The 22,089-nt window shown below is 37.5% G+C and overlaps 1 protein-coding gene across 6 annotated transcripts in view; it reads right to left on the bottom strand.

The window, feature by feature from the left end:
* Window positions 1-22,089, bottom strand: part of LOC106073067 (serine-rich adhesin for platelets-like) — a 93,665-nt gene that overhangs the window by 17,600 nt on the left and 53,976 nt on the right. The window contains exon 1 of one of the 6 annotated variants that reach the window (XM_056015063.1): window positions 8,012-8,323. The exons of the other annotated variants lie outside the window; for them this stretch is intronic. Within the exon in view, the coding sequence (XP_055871038.1) occupies window positions 8,012-8,077 (66 nt within the window). The 5' untranslated portion in view covers window positions 8,078-8,323. Of the gene's footprint in view, window positions 1-8,011; window positions 8,324-22,089 lie in introns of those variants that run through there. 6 annotated transcript variants of the gene reach the window in all.

Raw genomic sequence — 22,089 nt, 5'->3', positions numbered from 1 at the left:
TCCAATTTCTTAATTTTTTGGACTTCAGGACAGCGGTGCATTCAATACGAATGTTGATTAATTCATCCAGATTCTCAGATACAAGAAGAGAGTCAAGAAAAAAAAACCGTTTAAAAAAAACTATACCATAATAAGTAGTATCGTGTCTAAATCCACTTCTCTCATATCTTCCTCTCTCTCTCTCTCTCATATCTTCCTCTCTCTCTCTCTCTCTCACACACACACACACCGATATAAGCTCTTAAAGGTATTTATTCATGTTTCAAAATATACATAGGGGCCTTATCAATGAACCTAAGTGCAGAGGCGTATTGATCGTATGGCTGAAAGGTCTTACTACGTCAGAAATAAGAATTCACAAAATCTGCACACATTTTTCTTATAAAACGAAAGCGCCCTAAAAAGGCTAGCTTAATGCTTATGACTATTGTTTTAAAATAGGGGTGGCCAACCTTTTGGTTCCGTGCGCCAATTTTTTTTTCACGTCTGATTCCAACGCGCCACTTAGCCTACAATTGTTTCAGTCTTATAAAAAGAAAGGTAATTTGTATATATTTGGTTTGTTATACATATTAGATTAGGCCTATAGTAGAAGAGGGGATTTAATTTTTAAAAATTTACTAAAGTCTGTCTTTGTTAACATTTTTAGTTGGTATTTGTTTATTTTTATTCATTATTTCTATATGACATATAAACAAATAATTTATGAGCACTGTTAGCAGTTTTAAAGATTAGGAATATAAACATACAGGCAGTATATAGCCAGATTTAAAATGTACTTTGCCTACATTCAATCAGTAATAGGAAGAGTTAATTTCTTGACCTCAGTTTGTTTTGGATCATGTTCATGAATGTAGGCCTAAATGCTTGCTGACATCAGTATCTGACATGTATAAGCAAGACTACAGTTCCAGTAGCTCTACCAGTCATTGACGACTTAGTTTACTTTAGTTCACTTTATTTAATTGATGATTTCCTAGACCTGACTTAGCTTCATGAAATATGTCTGACAATCTGGTTTTTCCTTAGAGTGACTTAAGGCCAATAAGGTCTTTAAAAATGTTGAAATTATCATCTTTTTCTTTCTAAAAGAAAGAGCATACATATTCTGATATATAACAAGATTACAAAGACAGTTTGTGTGGAAACACAAACTCATAATCGGCCCCCGAAGTGGTCCACCCAGGCAAGCTTCAATATTTTCAGAAAGAACATCCAAATGAAATTATATCAAAGACAAATGAGAGATAAGAATGGAGAAAGAAGGTTGACAGATCTTGTGTAGTGCCCCAACGGTACAGCAGATCAAAGGATAGGTGCAAGTGAATGCAAGGTTAGATGTGAACCTGGCCTAACTAGTTCCCCTTTCAGACCTTGTGGTCTATAGGGCAGATGATGTAAAGTTCATCTATTTTTGTGGCCTACGGTTAACGAGGGTGTCATGTAGCCAGCACAACGACCAACCGCCTTTACTTTTCCCCAACTACTATCAGGTACCCATTGGAGCTGGGTGGAATCAGAGGCGCCTAAGGATTCCGAAGTTGAAAATCCCAGTCTTCACCAGGATTCGAACCCCCGTCCCCGGGTTCGGAAGCCAAGCGCTTTACCGCTCAGCTACTGCGCCTCTCCTGGCCTAAATGAAGTCTTATAATAGATGTAATTGTTTTGAAAATGATCAAATCTCTTGTTTGAATGTCGGATTTTCAATATCTTTTCTAGTTTACGAGATCTAAACGGGACGGACGGACGGACAGACATTTCGCACAAAACTAATAGCGTCTTTTCCCCTTTCAGGGGCAGCTAAAAATCCAATGCTAACAATTACATTTACCAACGTGTTCTTTGTTGTTTTTTTGGTCTGATTAATTTTATAACATTTCGGTCCCTTTGGGTGTCGTAATAACTAGTAAATTAAATTCCTGTAAAAAAAATTTTTTTATAAATTTGGTTATTATCATTTTTTGCGATCTGTCATGCACTTTTCTTGATTTTTTGGGGGTGAAATGCGCCACACATGATAGTGCAATGCGCCACTTTTGGAATGTGTCATAGGTTGGCCACCTCTGTTTTAGACCCTCTGTGCAGTAATTAGGCCAATCAAATATTATAAATCAATATTTAGTCCAATAATGATTGGAAGCATTCAGAGGAAAACCAAACAATCAGGTGATTGACAGTGGTGAAGACTTTGTCAAGCTTTCAAATGTTGTCATTGGCCTGGAGTGAAATGGAGGTTACGCGTGAACACGTGTTTAATGAGGCCAAACGAAGCATTGAGAAGTTCTGAAGGCCAAAAAAAAATAAATGTGTTATGCCATGTTGGCTTATCTCTAATTAAAGAATGTGGAGTATAGGTCTAGATCTTGTAAAGTGTCAACGACTTTTTCTTACTAATCTGCGATAAAGAAGTACAATAAGGTAAAATATTTTCAACTTGAGAAATTCGACTCTCAATATCTTTGTCAAAGTAACAGATCGACATTTAATACAAGTTTGAGATGTCCCATCAGAAGTACAGACTACATTCTAGCACAAACCTCATGCAAGATGGCACAGACGACGAAGGAAAGGGTTTGAACTTCGGATCATCATTGCGACAACTGTGCAATGCGCATAGGGGAGAGTGGGGAGAAATATTTGCAGGCTATCCTAAAGCTGCTCCTCGCAAGCAAACCAACAGAGGGAAAAAGCGTGGAAAATGTATGCTTGCGACATCATCACCAATGATGGAGGAAATAAAATTGAAGCATTGCGTTAAATCTGGAGATAAATCCAATGTTAAAAAAAATCTATTTGATACTGATATGACTGATGATAGGACAGATAATATTAGTGACAGTAGCGACAGTAGTGATGAAAGTATTGATGTCAGAATGGATGGTGTTGAAAGTGTGAATGTTAACGACTATGTTTTGTGTGAGTTTGAGGTAGAAAAGAAAGCAAAATATTTAGTTGGTAAGGTTATGAAAGAAGAAGATGAGGATGGTGATATAGAAGTTTCTTTTTTGCGAAAGAGTGGGAAAATGGTTGACAAGTTTTTTTGGCCGACAGTAGAAGACATTGGGACAGTCAGAATAGGACAAATTAAAACAATTTTGCCACCACCAGTAAACTGCAAAGGTACTAAAAGAACAGAAAGATATATCTCATTTAATGTCTCTTTAAAAAAAAAAAATTTCTATTAATTTCTTTAAAGTTTCTTGTGTATTCCACAGGTGGTCCATTTCTCCCCCAAAGTCGGTCCATTTCTCCCCACAGGTGGTCCATTTCTCCCCATATTGGGGTGGTATTTTTTATTTTATTTTTTTTCTAATGTATGATAATTTTTATTTTTTTTTATAGACTATATTTTGAAATAAATGGTTACTTTATTGAGAAATATAACAAACATCTCTGAGTTGTTGTTATTTATGTTTTTATGTAACTTTTAGTAAAAAAGTAAAAATGGTGGACCATTTCTCCCCACTCTCCCCTACCTCACGACCAGGGAGTTATGCAGTTTTTACACTTCTCACAAGACTTCATTAGATGCAATGTTAGGTGCCGACTGTAAATCCAAAGTTTGTTTACCTTTATGTATAGCTTTGATTAATAACGGGAATCAAGATGAAATTAGTTTTGAGAAATACATCGGAACATTTCCTGCTTATCAAGTTTGTGTTCGAAAGCGCACTTTTAAAAATACACCATGCGGGGAGATGGTCTCCAAGTGTGCAATACATCGTATCAAATGAATGAGAGTTGCCTTCATGCAATTGCATTAAGTGTGATTCTTGAATAACGACTTCAAGTATAACCAGAGACAGTTCAACATTACTACAGTGGAAACGCTTCCAAACTCCCCCCCCCCCTTTTTTTTACCCATTCCAACACACCTACCTATACACACAGACACACAAATACCTCATTGTGTGTTTACAACTTTGACACATAGTGTCTGACAATGGGAGACTATGTAAGCGTGCCGTGTCTTTCTAGTAATAATAGAAGCAAGCCTACAGTATCATTGGGTTACAGTGTCGACGGAAATGTTTACAATAAAATGATCTTAGCGTATGGGTGAAGGGTTTTTCTCTAATTCAACATTTATTACGACAGTTTACATGTAGATTTGATTTGATTTTAGGCACATCGGCACAATTTAGGCCATGTCGTGCCTGCATTCCCTTGTTTACATGTAGAGGTAGCGAACAAAATTGTAAATGTTAAAAATCTTGCAGAATAATTGTCAAACCAGTGGTTTGCGCTTCAGAATATCGTCAGGTTGATCATTACTTTCAAAAATATAGTAATATTCGTATCGAACGAAACTTGTACAACAATATATACAAAATTTGTTATTAGTTTGCTGTTTTTACTCGCATATGCTATGTGTACTATATTTAATTTATCTTTTAAATATCAATATATTTTGTACATTTCAATTCAATAATAATTTATGTAGCGGCATTATAGCCTACTGCTTAAATACACCAGCGACTATGGATCGAATAGTCTTGGAAACTGACACATTAATTATTAGGATATTTACCATAAATAATCCACATTTTCATATAATAAAGTCACAAAGAAAAACACGCTTAGTGATCGCAAAGACTTACAGTTTAATCTAATTTACTACAAGAACAATGAAAAAATGAAAATCACGCAACGTAGCCAACTTCTGAAGTTCTGGTGATCAAAACACTCTAACGACAATAAAAACAAATGTGTAGACCTTGAAGTCTAGACTCAGGCAGAGAAAGCGGAAAACAATTGAATGTTTGATAGAGAAGCGAGAAATATATAAGAAATACAAATATCAAGAATAAAACTTATTTTAAGGTTGCTTATGTGATTGTTTTCAGGCATGATATATAGATCCAAATAAGAAACATATATTTTATGTCTGACTATTGACTTAGATCTAGATCTCAATGTTTTCTGTTGTGTAGTCAGATGGTAAAAGGGGTGGATTCTTTTTAATGCCGCGAGTTGTTACCAAAATATCTATGGCAATATTTTCAATCAACACACTTTCAAGTCATTCAAACTGACCTGTGCCTTACAAAGCTTGACAAATTATAAAAGCAGTAGGCCTAAATTCTAAATAAATACGGTTTTCTTTAATAAAATATTAGAGAGTAGGCCCTGTCTATTTAAATGTATGCACACACTTTCATGTCACTTTCTATGTCCATATTTGGCCTCACAGGTCAAGACGTTGATATTTTGTTCGCTACGATGAACTAAGTTGTTTTATAAAGTATTTCTTTAGGACGGTCCCTCCCCTTGACACTTTGGATACGTACATTTAAGTACGCTTTCATTAAAAGAGTTTCAGAGTAGCTTAGCGGCTGTACCAATGACTATATTTTAAACATATTTGTAAACACGAAGACGAATGTGACAATAGGATGTTATAATACAACAGAGTGTTGGGAAGACAGGACACGAACTGATTTTCATCATGCTTTTTTATTTCAAAGTAAATTGTTGGTATATATATTTAAAAAAAAAAAAGCTTTCTGAGGCCCATAAATAGACTTCGACCTTTTTTTTCCCATCCAGAGTACGACGATATTAAAATGGAATTGCTGATGAATGTATTTAGAAAAAAAAAAAAACAGACCAAATTTTTATTTTAAAATTGTATCTTGTTCTTTACTTTTTCCCTTGGGTTTAATGAAGGCTAAAATGCATACAACAGGAATACTTTATTTCAGAAACAAAAGAGTTGGCTTTCAGCAGATATCTAAAAGGTATTGTAGAGAACATTTTATGGCTTTTGTGAAATCGAAGCTCCTAGCCATAGACTTATATAGTATAAGTCTGAATTCCTAGCTTTGTACATCAAGCAACTTTATATTTCTATTATTTTTTTAAAAAAGATGATATAAAAATGTTTTTCGCACCATATTCTCTAAACACATTTTTTTTTATCATGCACCAAGTAGGCTACTATTTCGACATACATTAGAAGATATTAATTCTGTCAGAGCTAAATGTTTCCATTGAGCTTCACAAGAATGTTTCTATGCAATGTGACGAAGTGACAGAGGAAAAGAAAAAGGAAGCTCGAAACTCGAGAATGTGTGTGTGTGTGTATTGTATTTACTAGATAATAAAGTACCCACTTCAGATCTTGCGATCTATAGGAAAGATGATGTTAAGGCCATCTGTTTCTATGACCCACGGTTAACGATGGTGTCATGTGGCCAGCACAACGACGAACCACTTTCATTTCCCCAACTAATGTCAGGTACCCATTAGAGTTGGATGGACTCAACCGCGTCCTTAAAATCCCGAAATTGAAAATTCCAACCTTCACCGAGATTCGAACCCACTCGTTTCGGAAATCAACGTTACCACTGAACCACCACGCCCATTTATTTACTGGATAGTATTAGTAATGGAGTGTATGTGTGTTGGTATGGAATGTATGTGTGTGTTGTGTAATGACGAGAAAAAGGGAGCAGATGTTTCTGATGAAATCATGAGCTGGTCTGTCATAATGGACGTTAATATAAGTCACGTTTGAGATAGTTGACGGGAGTTGTTTTGTTGTCCAAGAGACGTGAGACATCAAGGACGTGTACTTGTGAGTTAGATTTGGTTTGAATTATTTCCCTTATTTATTTAGATCTAGCTGTCTGCTTTCAAGTTGAATCTATAAATACAAGTTTTATTCAAGGCTTGTTGAAAATGAAGCCATTTCAAGTTTAATCCATCACGAATTCAGTATGCTTACATAGGTTTAATTGTACTAGTTGATTAGAGCTACAAACCATCGACCGAGCAACAACACGCCTTTACTTGGTTAGGAAGTTTTGTAAGATAAAATATTCACTTTTATGTAGACCATACATCGAAATAAACAAAAGAAATACAAAAAAATAGTGCAATTTCTGCTGTTAATGAGCGAAATTGTAGTTCAGTATTGCGGCATCATGTAGGTGAATAATTGGCCGCTGGTGTCCCGCGAACCACATGTTTGATGCCGAACTAGGTTATTTGGTTCTATTAAAACTCTAAAAACACCAAAGAAGAACTATCAGAAAGCAAGGACTTCGATGAATCATTCTGATTGCAGTGTTAACAAGTTAAATGTGAGAGTAAAAAAAAAAAAAGAAAGGGCCATTAGGTTTTATTATTTACTCAGTGATGTAGACGTCCGGGCTTGGGGAAGGTAAGGCGCCCTGTTTCTGTCACAACATCCTATTTGAGTATGCCAAAATGCTTATATGTTTATTCACCCCTTTCTAAATGGGAACTCCTCCCCCTGTTATGGGCACGTTGTATTTATCCAGATTAATTGGACACCCAGGCGCATTGCATATTTTCTGTAATGCATTTATGAGTTTGATACCTGATCTAAATTTCTAGCGCAGAAGACAAATGTTTTTCTCTATGGTTAAAACTTATACATTTACAGTCTAAACTCTATAAATCTAAAGTCTGTCGTGTATATTATCAAGTAACACAGTGTGTTATCAAGAACTAGATCTACACTCCGATTCATTGCAGCGATCAAAGTAAAGGTCTTGCTATTAGGATTCTTAGCTCGCACTATTTGGTATTTAATAATCTAGAGAAACTGATGAAGTGACAATTTTTGGAAGTTAGAGAGTAAGAGAAGTTATCGCTGTATATAATAAATTATTTTCATTAAAAAAAAGTTGTGGAAAATTATTCATGTTTATGTGTCATTCTGCTGGAACCTACTGATGACTATTGACTCTTTCACAACACAGACATTTGTTGGCATTGTGCGAGCCATTGTACTATTATTAGAAAACCCAAATGAATATAATTAATAGGCCTATAAATGATACGATATAATGTTTAATAGCCTGTCTTTTTCTAAATAAATTAGTTTCAGATGAATTTATTTATCTGCAATAGAGATGTTTTCATTATGGACACAGATTCTATGGATTCTTCGACTTAAGATGTGTCTAGTATTGAGCGAAAATATGTAGGTCAGTCTGCTAATTGTCACGAGAATGCCTCTAATTAATGCACGCCTTACCTGGTCAGGCTTGGCAGACGACACTATTGAGAACACGTGTTTCTTCTTTTTCTTGAAATGAAACATTTTAAATAATCCAGACAGACTAGACGAATAGGTCGTAAACTCCAACTGAATGATGTTTGGGCGCCATGTTTACCTCCATAACAGTCCAGTAGAGCGAGCCGTCAAGCGATTAAAAGTGTGTCCCATTAATGAATGGCACAGCATTCCATTCGTAGTGGTGGGATGGTTAGGTGCCTATAGCTGGTATATAGGTTAGGAACAATATCAGCCTACACCGGCGCGCACACAAACACACGCACACACAGTACTAGCGGTGCAGGACCAAAATAAAAAATAAAACACGACCGTGTGTAGAACCAAACGGATGACTGGTGGCACAGAATCGGGTGGCGACAAAAATAATTGAAAAAAAAAGGGGGGGGGGGGGTATGCGGGGTAGCTACTGACCCAACCAGTCCGTTTTCTCGGCGACAGGTAGGAAAACACAAGGGAGGAAGAAGAGGAGGAGAGAGCGAACAAAATGTGGCAAGCTTCTGTTTAAGAAGTGGAGACTTGATGTGTCGCTAAGTGATGTTCCGAGAGAATTTAAATACAGATTCACGTGAATGCTATTTCTAACGAACAGAATCTAATTATAGCCCGTGCTTGGGCCTGAAGCGCGCCGGAAAGGAGATAATCTCGAAACTAAGAGTGTTTATTCAAACTGCGGTAGACTTATCTCCCCTTCCCAGTGTTGACTAGATCGATAACTAAAATAGAACTTGTTCTTAGGGTCAGTACTTAACATGACATAGAAACACCAGCGCGTACACGCACAAAACCCTTTTGTAATGATAATTTACAATTCGCTTGGCGTCTTTCATTGACAGACTGGCAGTCACCGAATATCCTTAAAGTTTCTCCTTCTAAAACAACAGCATCATATAGATCTAGAGATTAGATTCAAACTCTATTTGTTATGAATTTCATTTTAATGAAAAGTAACAAGCAATAAAAAAAAAAAAAAACTTCCAAGAAAGAAAAAAAAAGGAAATCTGATGGGAAGAACGCCACATTAACCGTCATATATCTCAATACTATGAGATTATTTCCCTTTTTGATATGAAACAATATTAATTAATTAATATCATGAATTACTTCAAGTAAATGGTAAATTTTTGGAATTATTTCTGTTTTGTTACGAGCAATGGATAATTGTGCAAAGTTTCAACTTGATCCGAGAATGGAAAGTGGGAGAAATAACGTGTTCAAAATTTATACCAGACAGACAGAGTTGATATAAGCTTGTAAAAATCCGAGCATATGCTAAGGGTGGAAGAATTATGGAACACTTATCTTATCGTATATAATACAGACGTCACTTCAAAAAAGAAGATGATTACGTCCTACGCGTCAGGCATCTAGTCATTCATGTTAACCAATAACTTAAATTCTGCCAAGTCACTGGTTTTCCTGGCTGGCGCAGGCAACCCATTCCATTTGGTCGCTTGAAGAATATCTAAACGCGTCTTTTTTAACAAAAGATGTTTACATATTTGTAACAATATCCTTAAGAAAATATTTCAATCCTTACAAAAAAAATACAGTTTATACAAATCTATTTGCTTCTTATTTATACAGCCATTAAGTTCGTACCATAAAGATAAGTGATGAGTTTTTTTCAGAGTTCATAAGCCAGCAGTGACGGGAGGGTAGGCGGTGTGCTTGAATTTTACTGCGGGTGAAATTTCAAGTAGAAGGGCTAATCTTTGTCAACAATTGTTAAACATTTTCTTTGGAGAGTTCTCAGCCAACGAAGGCACGCGATTACACCACGGCACACGATGATTGCGATTCTTGTACAAGATTGGATTCCCGAAACCGGTACCTCGTCAAAGCATATCAAAGATACATGTTCCTTATGTAAATACAAACCAAATAAGAAATACACGTAGCAGTATCTAGATATAATTCTTGCTCAACACTAAACTCTGGTTGCAGTGTACACTACGTAGGCAACACTGGACAATGGAATGGTCCCTTACAAGATTTGCTAACTAGTTCCGTCGCAGAAAAGTGTATTAGCGGTTCTTTAACTGTTTACACAACAACGCTATCACAAAGACCAAGAAAAACATCCGTGGTAATGAATGTTGTTACCATCATCCGTCATAAAATAGAGTTCTCTCTCTTGTCCTTTAAGCAATTAAAGTCTTGAACCCTAACTTCAAGATAAACCTTTGAACGGCACCATTAAACAACACTTTAGTTCATACATATAATTTAAAGGAGGAATCAAACACATATACATTTATAACATCTAGAAAAATCGAAATTTGTATTTATCCTAAATATCCATATCAGAAATATTCCGCAATTAGTTTTTAATATTTTAAACCAAAGCGTAAGAAAATATCTTTTTTTCTCTCTGTACTTAATCTAACGGTCCACTTTCAGAAACGAAAACTTATGTTAGAAAGTGGTGGAGGCTTCAGACGGTGGTTAATACCATTAAGGTCGTCGAGGTCACGTGAAGGGGCTACTCTCCATCCTGGTTTTCATCCATGTGGGGTCAGTTCGTCACAGCTAGACATTTGGTCAACAGGACCGGACAACGCAGCCCGTATAGCAGATGGCACGTCAACAATTCTGAGCTTACAACGGACATCATCAGAGTCGATGTCCACTTTAAACAAAAAATGGATTGGCCGCTCGTCATATTTCACTGCCATTTTGTTTTTGCAAAGCTTATATCACTTCTATCTGTACACACGTCGATCACGTAATGTCTCCCACTTCTAATTCTCGGATCAAGTTGAAACTTTCACTATTATTCTTTTTTCTTTACAAAACACGAATCAATAGAAACAAAAATATTTTGTTCAAATAATAGTAGTAATTAATTGATTTTGTTTGCTTTTTTTTAAAGCGGAAATAAATATTACAGTATTGAGAGATATGGCTGTAAATGTGGAGGCAGTTCTTCCCTTGGATAAGCTAGGTTTTGCTTTAGTATTTTTATTTTTTCAAGACTGTGATGAACATTGAATATCTGAGCAGACAATGTAAATAATGCCAGAGATACAAAAGCTAGATAGAAATACAAAAGGTAGTCAAAGATACAAAAGGTAGTCAAAGATACAAATGGTAGTCAAAGATACAAAATGTAGTCAAAGATACAAAAGGTAGTCAAAGATACAAATGGTAGTCAAAGATACAAAAGGTAGAGATACAAAAGGTAACGTCAACACAAGGCCCAGTTTAACATCAACCATGCTAAAGATAAAATTAACCAACATAAAATTACGCAAAACAAAATAAAGTTGTAAAATTACAATTTCACGAGAGATCAGAGGCGGAGAGGATGGCCCAAGGTTGAACTTGTGAACCGGGAGGATTGTGGAATATTGACAAACAAAACACTCGAATGTTGACAGGCAAATATTTTCTTCTGTCAACTTTTCACCTCGAACTGTTCGTGCGTGCCAGCTCTATCTGAGAACACGCATAATTAGCTTTGTTTAAATCTCGGTGGGAACGCGGACCAAGTCCCGTTACACCTACACCAAACATATGTGTACTACAAACCATTACTACAATAAATACAACACCAAACATATGTGTACTACAAACCATTACTACAATAAATACAACACCAAACATATGTGTACTACAAACCATTACTACAATAAATACAACACCAAACATAGGTGTGCTACAAACCATTACTACAATAAATACAACACCAAACATATGTGTACTACAAACCATTACTACAATAAATACAACACCAAACATATGTGTACTACAAACCATTACTACAATAAATACAACACCAAACATATGTGTACTACAAACCATTACTACAATAAATACAACACCAAACATATGTGTACTACAAACCATTACTACAATAAATACAACACCAAACATATGTGTACTACAAACCATTACTACACAAAATACAACACCAAACAAATGTGTACTACAATAAATACAACACCAAACATATGTGTACTACAAACCATTACTACAATAAATACAACACCAAACATATGTGTGCTACAAACCATTACTACAATAAATACAACACCAAACATATGTGTACTACAAACCATTACTACAATAAATACAACACCAAACATATGTGTACTACAAACCATTACTACAATAAATACAACACCAAACATATGTGTACTACAAACCATTACTACAATAAATACAACACCAAACATATGTGTACTACAAACCATTACTACAATAAATACAACACCAAACATATGTGTACTACAAACCATTACTACACAAAATACAACACCAAACATATGTGTACTACAATAAATACAACACCAAACATATGTGTACTACAAACCATTACTACAATAAATACAACACCAAACATATGTGTACTACAAACCATTACTACAATAAATACAACACCAAACATTTGTGTACTACAAACCATTACTACAATAAATACAACACCAAACATATGTGTACTACAAACCATTACTACAATAAATACAACACCAAACATATGTGTACTACAAACCATTACTACAATAAATACAACACCAAACATATGTGTACTACAAACCATTACTACAATAAATACAACACCAAACATATGTGTACTACAAACCATTACTACACAAAATACAACACCAAACATATGTGTACTACAATAAATACAACACCAAACATATGTGTACTACAAACCATTACTACAATAAATACAACACCAAACATATGTGTACTACAAACCATTACTACAATAAATACAACACCAAACATTTGTGTACTACAAACCATTACTACAATAAATACAACACCAAGCATTCTTTAACAAACTTTGACAGCCTCTTTAAAAAAAATCAAAAGTTGCCCAGGTCCCTTACCTAAACATGGTGACTTGGTCAGCTAGATTAATGTTTTTTTAAATATATATCACAATAATTAGTGTGACAATTTTCCAGATCTAGATCAAGCAGCTTAGACGGAGGTCTGTGAGATGACCAGTAGGCCTATTGTAAGCAATTAAAACAATCAAGCTGTGAGATCACCAGAATTGTAAGCAATTAAAACAATCAAGCTAACAAAGAATGATGACGTTTCAAATGTGTTGTTTATGTTTTAGTTTGAGTGTTGTTGACGACACATTGTTTCTGTTAGTTTCTGATGCTGTTGTTGTCTGAACTGTTGCTATATTCTTACAGTCTTTGCATTGATTGTGTGTTTCTTTATATAACTACACTAATGTAATCCTTTACATCATGAGAGAGAGAGAGAGAGAGAGAGAGAGAGAGAGTGAGGAGACATAAAAGCATACACATAATGTCGAAAGGACTTGACCTGGTATGTTAGTGGACTAGAGGCCCAGTTCTTTCTTTGCTGGTCAATGTGAACTTTCCCGAGTCTTGGACTGAATTAAGGACGTGCCAAACGCATGCACTGGAATGTACTGTGGAGTTTAACGCATGCACTGCAATGTACTGTGAAGTTTAACGCATACACTGTAATGTACTGTGGTGTTTAAAACATGCACTGCAATGTACTGAGGAGTTTAACGCATACACTGCAATATATGTGGAGTTTAACGCATGCACTGTAATGTACTGTGGAGTTTAACGCATACACTGTAATGTACTGTGAAGTTTAAAGCGTTTACTGCAATGTAGTGCGAAGTTTTCTTGTTTTCTGACCTATTAGCACTTACATTTTTGTTTTTTATCTTTAGAAAGTTATAGAAAACGTGTGACGTTATGATAGAATACTGTTACGTATTTCTGAATCTTCTGGCTAGAAGTATTAGTAGGCACACAAATAAAAACACTGTAAAGAACTTGACGACTAAACTTTCAGTTTCATATAACTTTAATGACTATTAACTCTAACAATTCGTCACTGTAACATGTAGCGTAGAAGAATGTACAATATCTGTCAGTTTACAGTTAGCTATACTTCGTTGCAATTCATCTCTTCACTTCGTTGCAATTCATCTCTTCACTTCGTTGCAATTCATCTCTTCTCAACTTTCCTCGAGCCGTATTCCACAGAACAGACCAACGACACACTTCCCAGTGTCGCTCCAGGTCTCCCAAAGCTGAACCAAGTCGTACTCAAGTCTACCGAATCAGAGCCGCACACGTCTTACATCGACTGTATCGACTGTAACGGCTCAAGTCCACTGTAGTAAGCTGTATAGACTTTAACGACAGTAGTCCACTCCAGTTAACTCTACCCTAGTTAACTTGCATCGAGTCGTACACATTTCTCTTCCACAGAGCCGCACACGTCTTACATAGTCTGTATCGACTGTAACGGCTCACTCACGACTCCATACGACTGACTTTAACATTAACTCTCTGGCTTATATAGAGTCCCTAATCGCTTGTCCAAAGTTACACAAACACGGCTAGTATCCTCTGAAATAACACGTGAGGAAACGTCACATCCTGTCTTTGTTTATACATGTAGATTCCAGAAAACATCGGCTGCAGTGTCATCAAGTTGGGGTCACACGTAGTGACCTCTATCTGTCACTGTTCATTAGTAACTGTCCCCCTACTTAGATCTGTTCGTCCCCTGGAACAACACGTGAGGGCACGTCACATCCTGTCTTTGTTTGTACATGTAGATTCCAGAGGACACTCGCTGCTGTGTCATCTCGCCGGGGTCATACGTTGACCTCTACCTATCACTGTTCATTTGTAACACTGCCCCCTTCTTAGATCTGTTCGTCCCGAACAGATTCTACTTCACCACGATACTGATGAAATCGATCGACGATCAAGAAGGAAGCTTTGGTGGTTGCCCCCTTCTCAGAGATGTTCTTTCAATCTGGAAGTTGTCCATCTTCTTTCCATAGAAGAATGGGAGCCAAATCCTCATTTTTCAGCAGTTCCTCACAAATGTTTTCATCAATCTTGGTATGGAAACATCGACCTTCAGATGACGACATTGGGCACTCTTGTCGAGAAAATTCATCAGCATTCTAACGAGTTCGCGCTTCACTGGCTGAGTTTTACATTTTGAAGCATCTTTTTACAGATGGGTTAGGGCTTTTTCCAGAACTTCTTCAGAGATGACCAGGTTCATTACAGTACAGCAATATTCACATGTTCTTCTTACAACAGCAACTGACTTTGGGTTTGTACGATGCCTGTTGGGTTGATCTTCTCGCACAGTTTTATTTGTACAGTTATATCTCAGATGGTTACTCACTTCACAGTTCTGGCATCTTAAACTAGTTCTGTCCTTCTTGCTTCTGACTTGATTATCGTTCTTCTAAAACCTCTGTTATACTTCATCAAACCTATTCTAATGAGGAATGTTCTTAGATTATTCTTTAGTGGCTTCACACTTTCAACTGATTCGTAAGGCTTTCTTCTTTGGTCTGATGGTTCCGGATAGAATCTTTCTAACAACATTTGCTATGGAGTTTCGTTAGTGAAAGGTGGGGGTCTATCAGTGGGAGAAGTGGTGGGCTTGTTTTCTAGCAACATGGGCTATGGAGTTTCATCAGTGCAGGTGGGGGTCTATCAGTGGGAGAAGGGGTGGGTTTGAATCTTGATCTTGTTGGGGCCATCCACGTTGCACTCTGCATGTGTCGCTTTCTCCGCCTCCTCCATTTGATATTTCTTTGGTTGCGTTGATGTCGTTGTCGTTGTCTTACTTTCTTGTCAATCAATGCTGATGGCAGCCACTTAGCACATAGGAAGGCATTGCATTTCATAGCTGTAGTCATCAAAACTGTTGATCTAACAAGTTGCTTCAGCATTATTCTTCGATGGGTGCTTTGCGAATGAGCTGCAAGTCCACTTGAAGGCAAGTTGTCAAACACGTCATCACCTTCATCCGAGTCTGGAGGACTCGACTGTGGGGCAGGTTGATAACATTCAACGTGCAAAGGTCCATCAACTTCAGCATCAGTTTCTATTGTAATTCCTTGACTATCACCAGGGCTTCTCACGCCTACCTTGATAGCTGTACAATCTTCTGTTAAGTCTAGAGCTTGTTGGTGTATTTCTTGGCATTCACAGTCTTCTTGCATAGTATGGTACGTACAGTTCTTGTCAAACGCATGGGTGCAATAATCAAGCTTCGAGTTCCTCTCGTAGACACTGGCAGATAAAAGACAGAAGTCTTTAAGGCCCACAGCATTAGGCTTGGACGCAGACCCAACGTTGTCTTGATCTGTTTGGCTGGTTGAGGTACTCATATCATGCTTATCTATAGCTAAAGCTTCGGTCAAACTATAGGTCTCTTCTATTGTTTCTTCAGCGGTCTCATTCTGCTTTTCGTTGAAATAGTAACAGCTACCGTCTCTTTTCATTTCTTGTGAGCCACATTCGTTTGGTTTACTATCACAGTCACAGACAGCACAGCCATCACCAGCATCCCTATCGTAATTGTCTGTATCGCCACATCCTTGGTTGGACAATTGTTCGCTGTTCATCAATGGTGTAGTTCTTTCATCAGTCGACTCAATCTGATACTGCTGAGTGTTCAGTAGCTCGTTCATCATGATTCTCGTTTGATCTTTTATTTGTTCTTCTGTCTTGTTGGGCGTGGTAGCTATTTGTTCATTTTCATTCATGGCTTTGATCAACTGGTTAAATAAAGAAAATCTGGTGTTGATTTCTGATTCTATCTCCTTAATGCTCTCTTTCACCGAGTTCATTTTGTATTGCAAAGTTTTCAAGAGCTCCATCGTATTAGGTTTGATTTCAAATTGGCAAGTGTCTGGATTCTCATCTTCCTCCAACAGGGCTAGTCTGAGACGTGCTGTTAGCGTTTCCTTATTTCCGTTAAGCTGTAGACCTCTTTCTCGAAGCTCTTGTCTAAGTTCTTTCATGTCAAGTTCATTAAGAAGTTTGATGGAGCACATTCTAGCCAGAAAGATCCCACTTCTGACACCAATTGTTACGTATTTCTGAATCTTCTGGCTAGAAGTATTAGTAGGCACACAAATAAAAACACTGTAAAGAACTTGACGACTAAACTTTCAGTTTCATATAACTTTAATGACTATTAACTCTAACAATTCGTCACTGTAACATGTAGCGTAGAAGAATGTACAATATCTGTCAGTTTACAGTTAGCTATACTTCGTTGCAATTCATCTCTTCACTTCGTTGCAATTCATCTCTTCACTTCGTTGCAATTCATCTCTTCTCAACTTTCCTCGAGCCGTATTCCACAGAACAGACCAACGACACACTTCCCAGTGTCGCTCCAGGTCTCCCAAAGCTGAACCAAGTCGTACTCAAGTCTACCGAATCAGAGCCGCACACGTCTTACATCGACTGTATCGACTGTAACGGCTCAAGTCCACTGTAGTACGCTGTATAGACTTTAACGACAGTAGTCCACTCCAGTTAACTCTACCCTAGTTAACTTGCATCGAGTCGTACACATTTCTCTTCCACAGAGCCGCACACGTCTTACATAGTCTGTATCGACTGTAACGGCTCACTCACGACTCCATACGACTGACTTTAACATTAACTCTCTGGCTTATATAGAGTCCCTAATCGCTTGTCCAAAGTTACACAAACACGGCTAGTATCCTCTGAAATAACACGTGAGGAAACGTCACATCCTGTCTTTGTTTATACATGTAGATTCCAGAAAACATCGGCTGCAGTGTCATCAAGTTGGGGTCACACGTAGTGACCTCTATCTGTCACTGTTCATTAGTAACTGTCCCCCTACTTAGATCTGTTCGTCCCCTGGAACAACACGTGAGGGCACGTCACATCCTGTCTTTGTTTGTACATGTAGATTCCAGAGGACACTCGCTGCTGTGTCATCTCGCCGGGGTCATACGTTGACCTCTACCTATCACTGTTCATTTGTAACAATACTGTCTCACAAACTAATGATCTCAAGTTCAAAACTTGATCCTAGTGAAGATCGGTTATATCATTAAAAAAAAAGGTTTGTGTCCAGCCTCCCATGCCCATCCCCTATTACATGTATGGGACACAGACATTCTTATGAAACAGACTTTTCATGGGGAATGTTAAAGCCATTAAAAAGAAGAAAATGTAGTACAAGCTAAAGCAGTCATCCTTGACCTTTTTTTTTTCAAACAGGGGCTAGATAAGTCTCCAATATCATGGGTCGATGTCAGGTTCCTTTCTGCTTGGCTAGTTAGAGGGTACTCGATCACAATTATTTCTTATTAATAAATTCATGAAATAATAAGAACTTTAATATCCAATAAATTACACAATGACATCAACTCTCGTGAAAATTTAATACACAACACCAGTCCAGGTAAAAAAAAACTAACTACTAATTTCTCTTTATCCTAAAAAGAGAAACTGACACTCTAAACTTCTCTAAAGCATCACATGTCTACCGTTCACATTCAAACCTTTGGATATGAACAAAGGGGTATAACTCTTTCATACTAAAAATATGAACAAAGCAATACCACATTCACTCTCCACCTGCAGCCTCCCTCCTGACAGTCGATTCAATCATTTTTCTTCCTTTTCCGTTTCTAACCAGCTAAATTCTTCCATTGTAGGTAGAAGAAGTTTCCAGATGATGGAAAGAATTCACGGGACGCATCACGCATGTGGCCCACGGGCAGTAAATTGGACATCGCGGGAGATGAGCAATCAATGTCTGCACCATGACCACAGAAGCATCGGACATTATTTATTAACATGGAACACAATTGGAAATGAAATGATCATCACAATGGAGTTATTGATTTGTTGGTTTTTTCAGCAACACGGATTTCAGATTCATTAGGGTGGAGACTTTAAGCAGACAACGTGACGTGGTTTTAGACTAAGCACTTAGCTTGACCTATCTGTCCTAATGTTTAGCTGCCCAATACCAGTAAGCAGGGCCGGCCTTACCAATTGCGGGGCCCTGTTTAATGGATTAACAACTATTACTATTAATTAGATCAGTATATCAACATTTATTATACAACATGCATAGGAAGCAGCTCAAAGGCAATAGCGACCAGTGGCTTCATTAAAGTTACGTCAATCGTAAGATACACTAAATATGTTAACCCTTTTGGTCCTATATCTCTAAAAGCCTGCGACAAGAACCATGACTGAGAGTGATATGCTAAACGCAAATAGCGGGGTCTCTGCCAGACGCGGGGCCCAATTTAGAGCGATCGGTCAAATCGGCCCAAGATTGCCCCTGCCAGTAAGCGTATTATAAATGTGGGGCTATCTTCGGAGGACAGAAAGTAGGCGTGGATCAGAGTATTGAATCAGAAAGGAAATGTCAGGAGAAAAACATAGCCCTAAAAATGTGCGTGTGTGTTCTAAATATGGTTCTATATTTTATGCTTTTAAGACAAATAGACATTTGGTATGGTAGACGATGTTTGCCAACCATTTAATGATTTGTTTCCCTTTGTATTGATTTAGAATTTACATACATTACCTCCCTTTAGATGTTAATTTTTATTTATATATTTCGAAGTACGTTAACGTATTGAAAACTCTATCAATGATTCAAAGATTTATTTAGATTTATATTTCTAAAAAAAGCAAAGATTTTTCTGGTAAAAAGATTATTTCTTTTGCATGAAGATAAATGTAAAACATTACTATATCAACGCCGGGTTTGGGTAGACAGATCCTGTATGATGTAAAAGCATATTAGTCAATAGTTTGAGAATCGTTAAAAAGCAACAAAAAGATCAAAGTGTATGCGAAAGGGAGGGGGGTATTCAAATAGATTGTGGCTAAGTAAATATTTAGAATGCGAAAAGACCTGAAAATGACGTTTATTAATTTCAAATATTTGCATGAACCTTTGAGAAACAAACAAAAGACAAGATACATAAACCCAGTATAGAAAAATATAATACTAAGTATATTCCTTGGAGGGCATGAGTCGAAATATAAAAAATACCTGAAACCAAGCAAAGCTTATAAATGTCAAAAAAAGTAAATTAGACAACTAACTGTGATGCATTTTATACTATAATCCATGTGGTAAAAACAACACAGAAATGTATTAAATCAAAATGTGTTAATGCTTTATGTATTCAAACAATAATGACATGAAATTGAATTTTTCTAAAGTAAATGAAGTCAGGAAGAAGACCGAATGATAGAAAATGAACCTCACACTCCATATTTGTTTATTGAACGTTAATGGTACCTGGTATGTCGAATAGAATTTGTTGTTGTTGTTGTTTAGTTTGTTTCTAGTTCTCTTCCATTATCTGTGCTCAACACCCCCCCCCCCTTTCTCAAGATGTCACCGATATCAAACTTGTTTTGGTGAATGTTTTTTTTCCTCACAACACTCTCAATATACAGTGGATCTACGCTTGATGTAGTGCGCTTCCGACCTTCACCTTCTACTTTTGCCATCTCCTGTCAAACAGTTTCTACCAGTCGACTTCTTATTTCTTTAAATGCTTCAATGAAATTATATTGGATCAGGTGCCCAACTAAAACGATTAGCGTAATCTCTACACCAGTTTTTCTTAACATTTCGAGCCCCCCCCCCTTTTTTTTTAACGATATTTACGTTCAGGCAGCCCTTAGATAGCTAGGAAATGCCTTAAAGGGTTCCCGGAGGGAGGCGGATTCTGATCTTCATACTGCCAGAAGCAAACAGTGGAAAATCTGGAAGAGTCACATCAGCTTCCCATTTAAATTAAAACTGTGGTCTCTCTACTCCTATATGGTCGTGACAGTTGGACACTGAAAGCCGAGGCTGACAGAACTTCGAAAGAACAATTCAAGCCTTTGAGTAAATGCTACAGAAAAAAATGCTGGTATCATATGCCAAGAAAAGAAATGCTGGTATCATATGCCAAGAAAAGAAATGCTGGTATCATATGCCAAGAAAAGAAATGCTGGTATCATATGCCAAGAAAAGAAATGCTGGTATCATATGCCAAGAAAAGAAATGCTTGTATCATGTACCAAGATAAGAAATGCTGGTATCATATACCAAGAAAAGTTTGTACTTGTACAAGTCAACACTCTGGCTGGCAAAAGGAGGAACTCCTCAATACTGTGAAGAGACGAAAGCTGAGCTTGTTCGCTCATATTGTAAGACATGACTCACTGTCCAAAATTTATCCTTTAAGGTATAGTGAAGGAAGCTGGCTGAACAACATAAAATAATGGACCGGGCTTTCTCTTGATACCCTGCTAAGAACAACAGCTGACCGGGAAAAGTGGAGGGTTACGCGAACTGTCACAGCACCCCTACGTCACAGCACCCCTACGTCACAGCACCCCTACGTCACAGCATCCCTACGTCACAGCATCCCTACGACGAAAGTCAAAGGACAGATGAGATGAAATATCTTCACCAATGAATTCTCCTGGCATATAAAGTGCACTTATTTTTCCTTCTAATGAAAAGAGTACAGTCCCAATCATCCTATTCATCATCATCATCATTGGCCTCCTTCAGTCGTAGGACGACTATGGTTCATCTCGCACACTTCCTCTTGTGGCTGTGAAGACCTATTTTGGAGAGACACTCCCGTCCACAAATATCGCAGGTTAAGGTGGCTTTTGCTTTGGTGGTAGAGGAACTGGCCGTTTTTCGCATTGTCCGTTTTTCTTCCAGGGCTTAGGCCCATGTTCTTTCGCTATCCATAGCGTTCTTGGTCACTGTCTCTCTCCATCTAGTGCGGTCTAGAGCTATGTTTTCCCAATGGTCAGTATTGATTTCCACTGATTTGAGGTTACACCAAGAGTTGCGATAACATGGAAGCCAAAACGAGGAAAGCGCAAACAGGGACGTCCTCGTATTACCTGGCGACACACCTTCATGGAGGACCTCAGAACAGTGGACACCAGATGGGAGGAGGCTTCAGACATTGCCAGTGACAGATCATTATGGAGACAGCTTGCCGCCCAATGCGCCAAACGGCGCGGGAGGACCTAAGTCTAAGTAAGTAAGTATGTAACGGAGGTGGGGGCGACCAGTTTTTCTTGAGCCAATAATGTCATATCAAGAAGAGGGACTGGTTGATATTGAAGAGTTAAATGTTTGTGACACATCTAACAGATGTACGTTTGTAATCGCCGTAATATTTTCTTCGTGATAAGCAAGACATAATGTAAGGAGAC

Source organism: Biomphalaria glabrata, chromosome 1 (assembly GCF_947242115.1).
Source record: "Biomphalaria glabrata chromosome 1, xgBioGlab47.1, whole genome shotgun sequence".
Classification (NCBI taxonomy): domain Eukaryota; kingdom Metazoa; phylum Mollusca; class Gastropoda; family Planorbidae; genus Biomphalaria; species Biomphalaria glabrata.
This window is presented reverse-complemented; position numbering and strand designations above follow the sequence as displayed.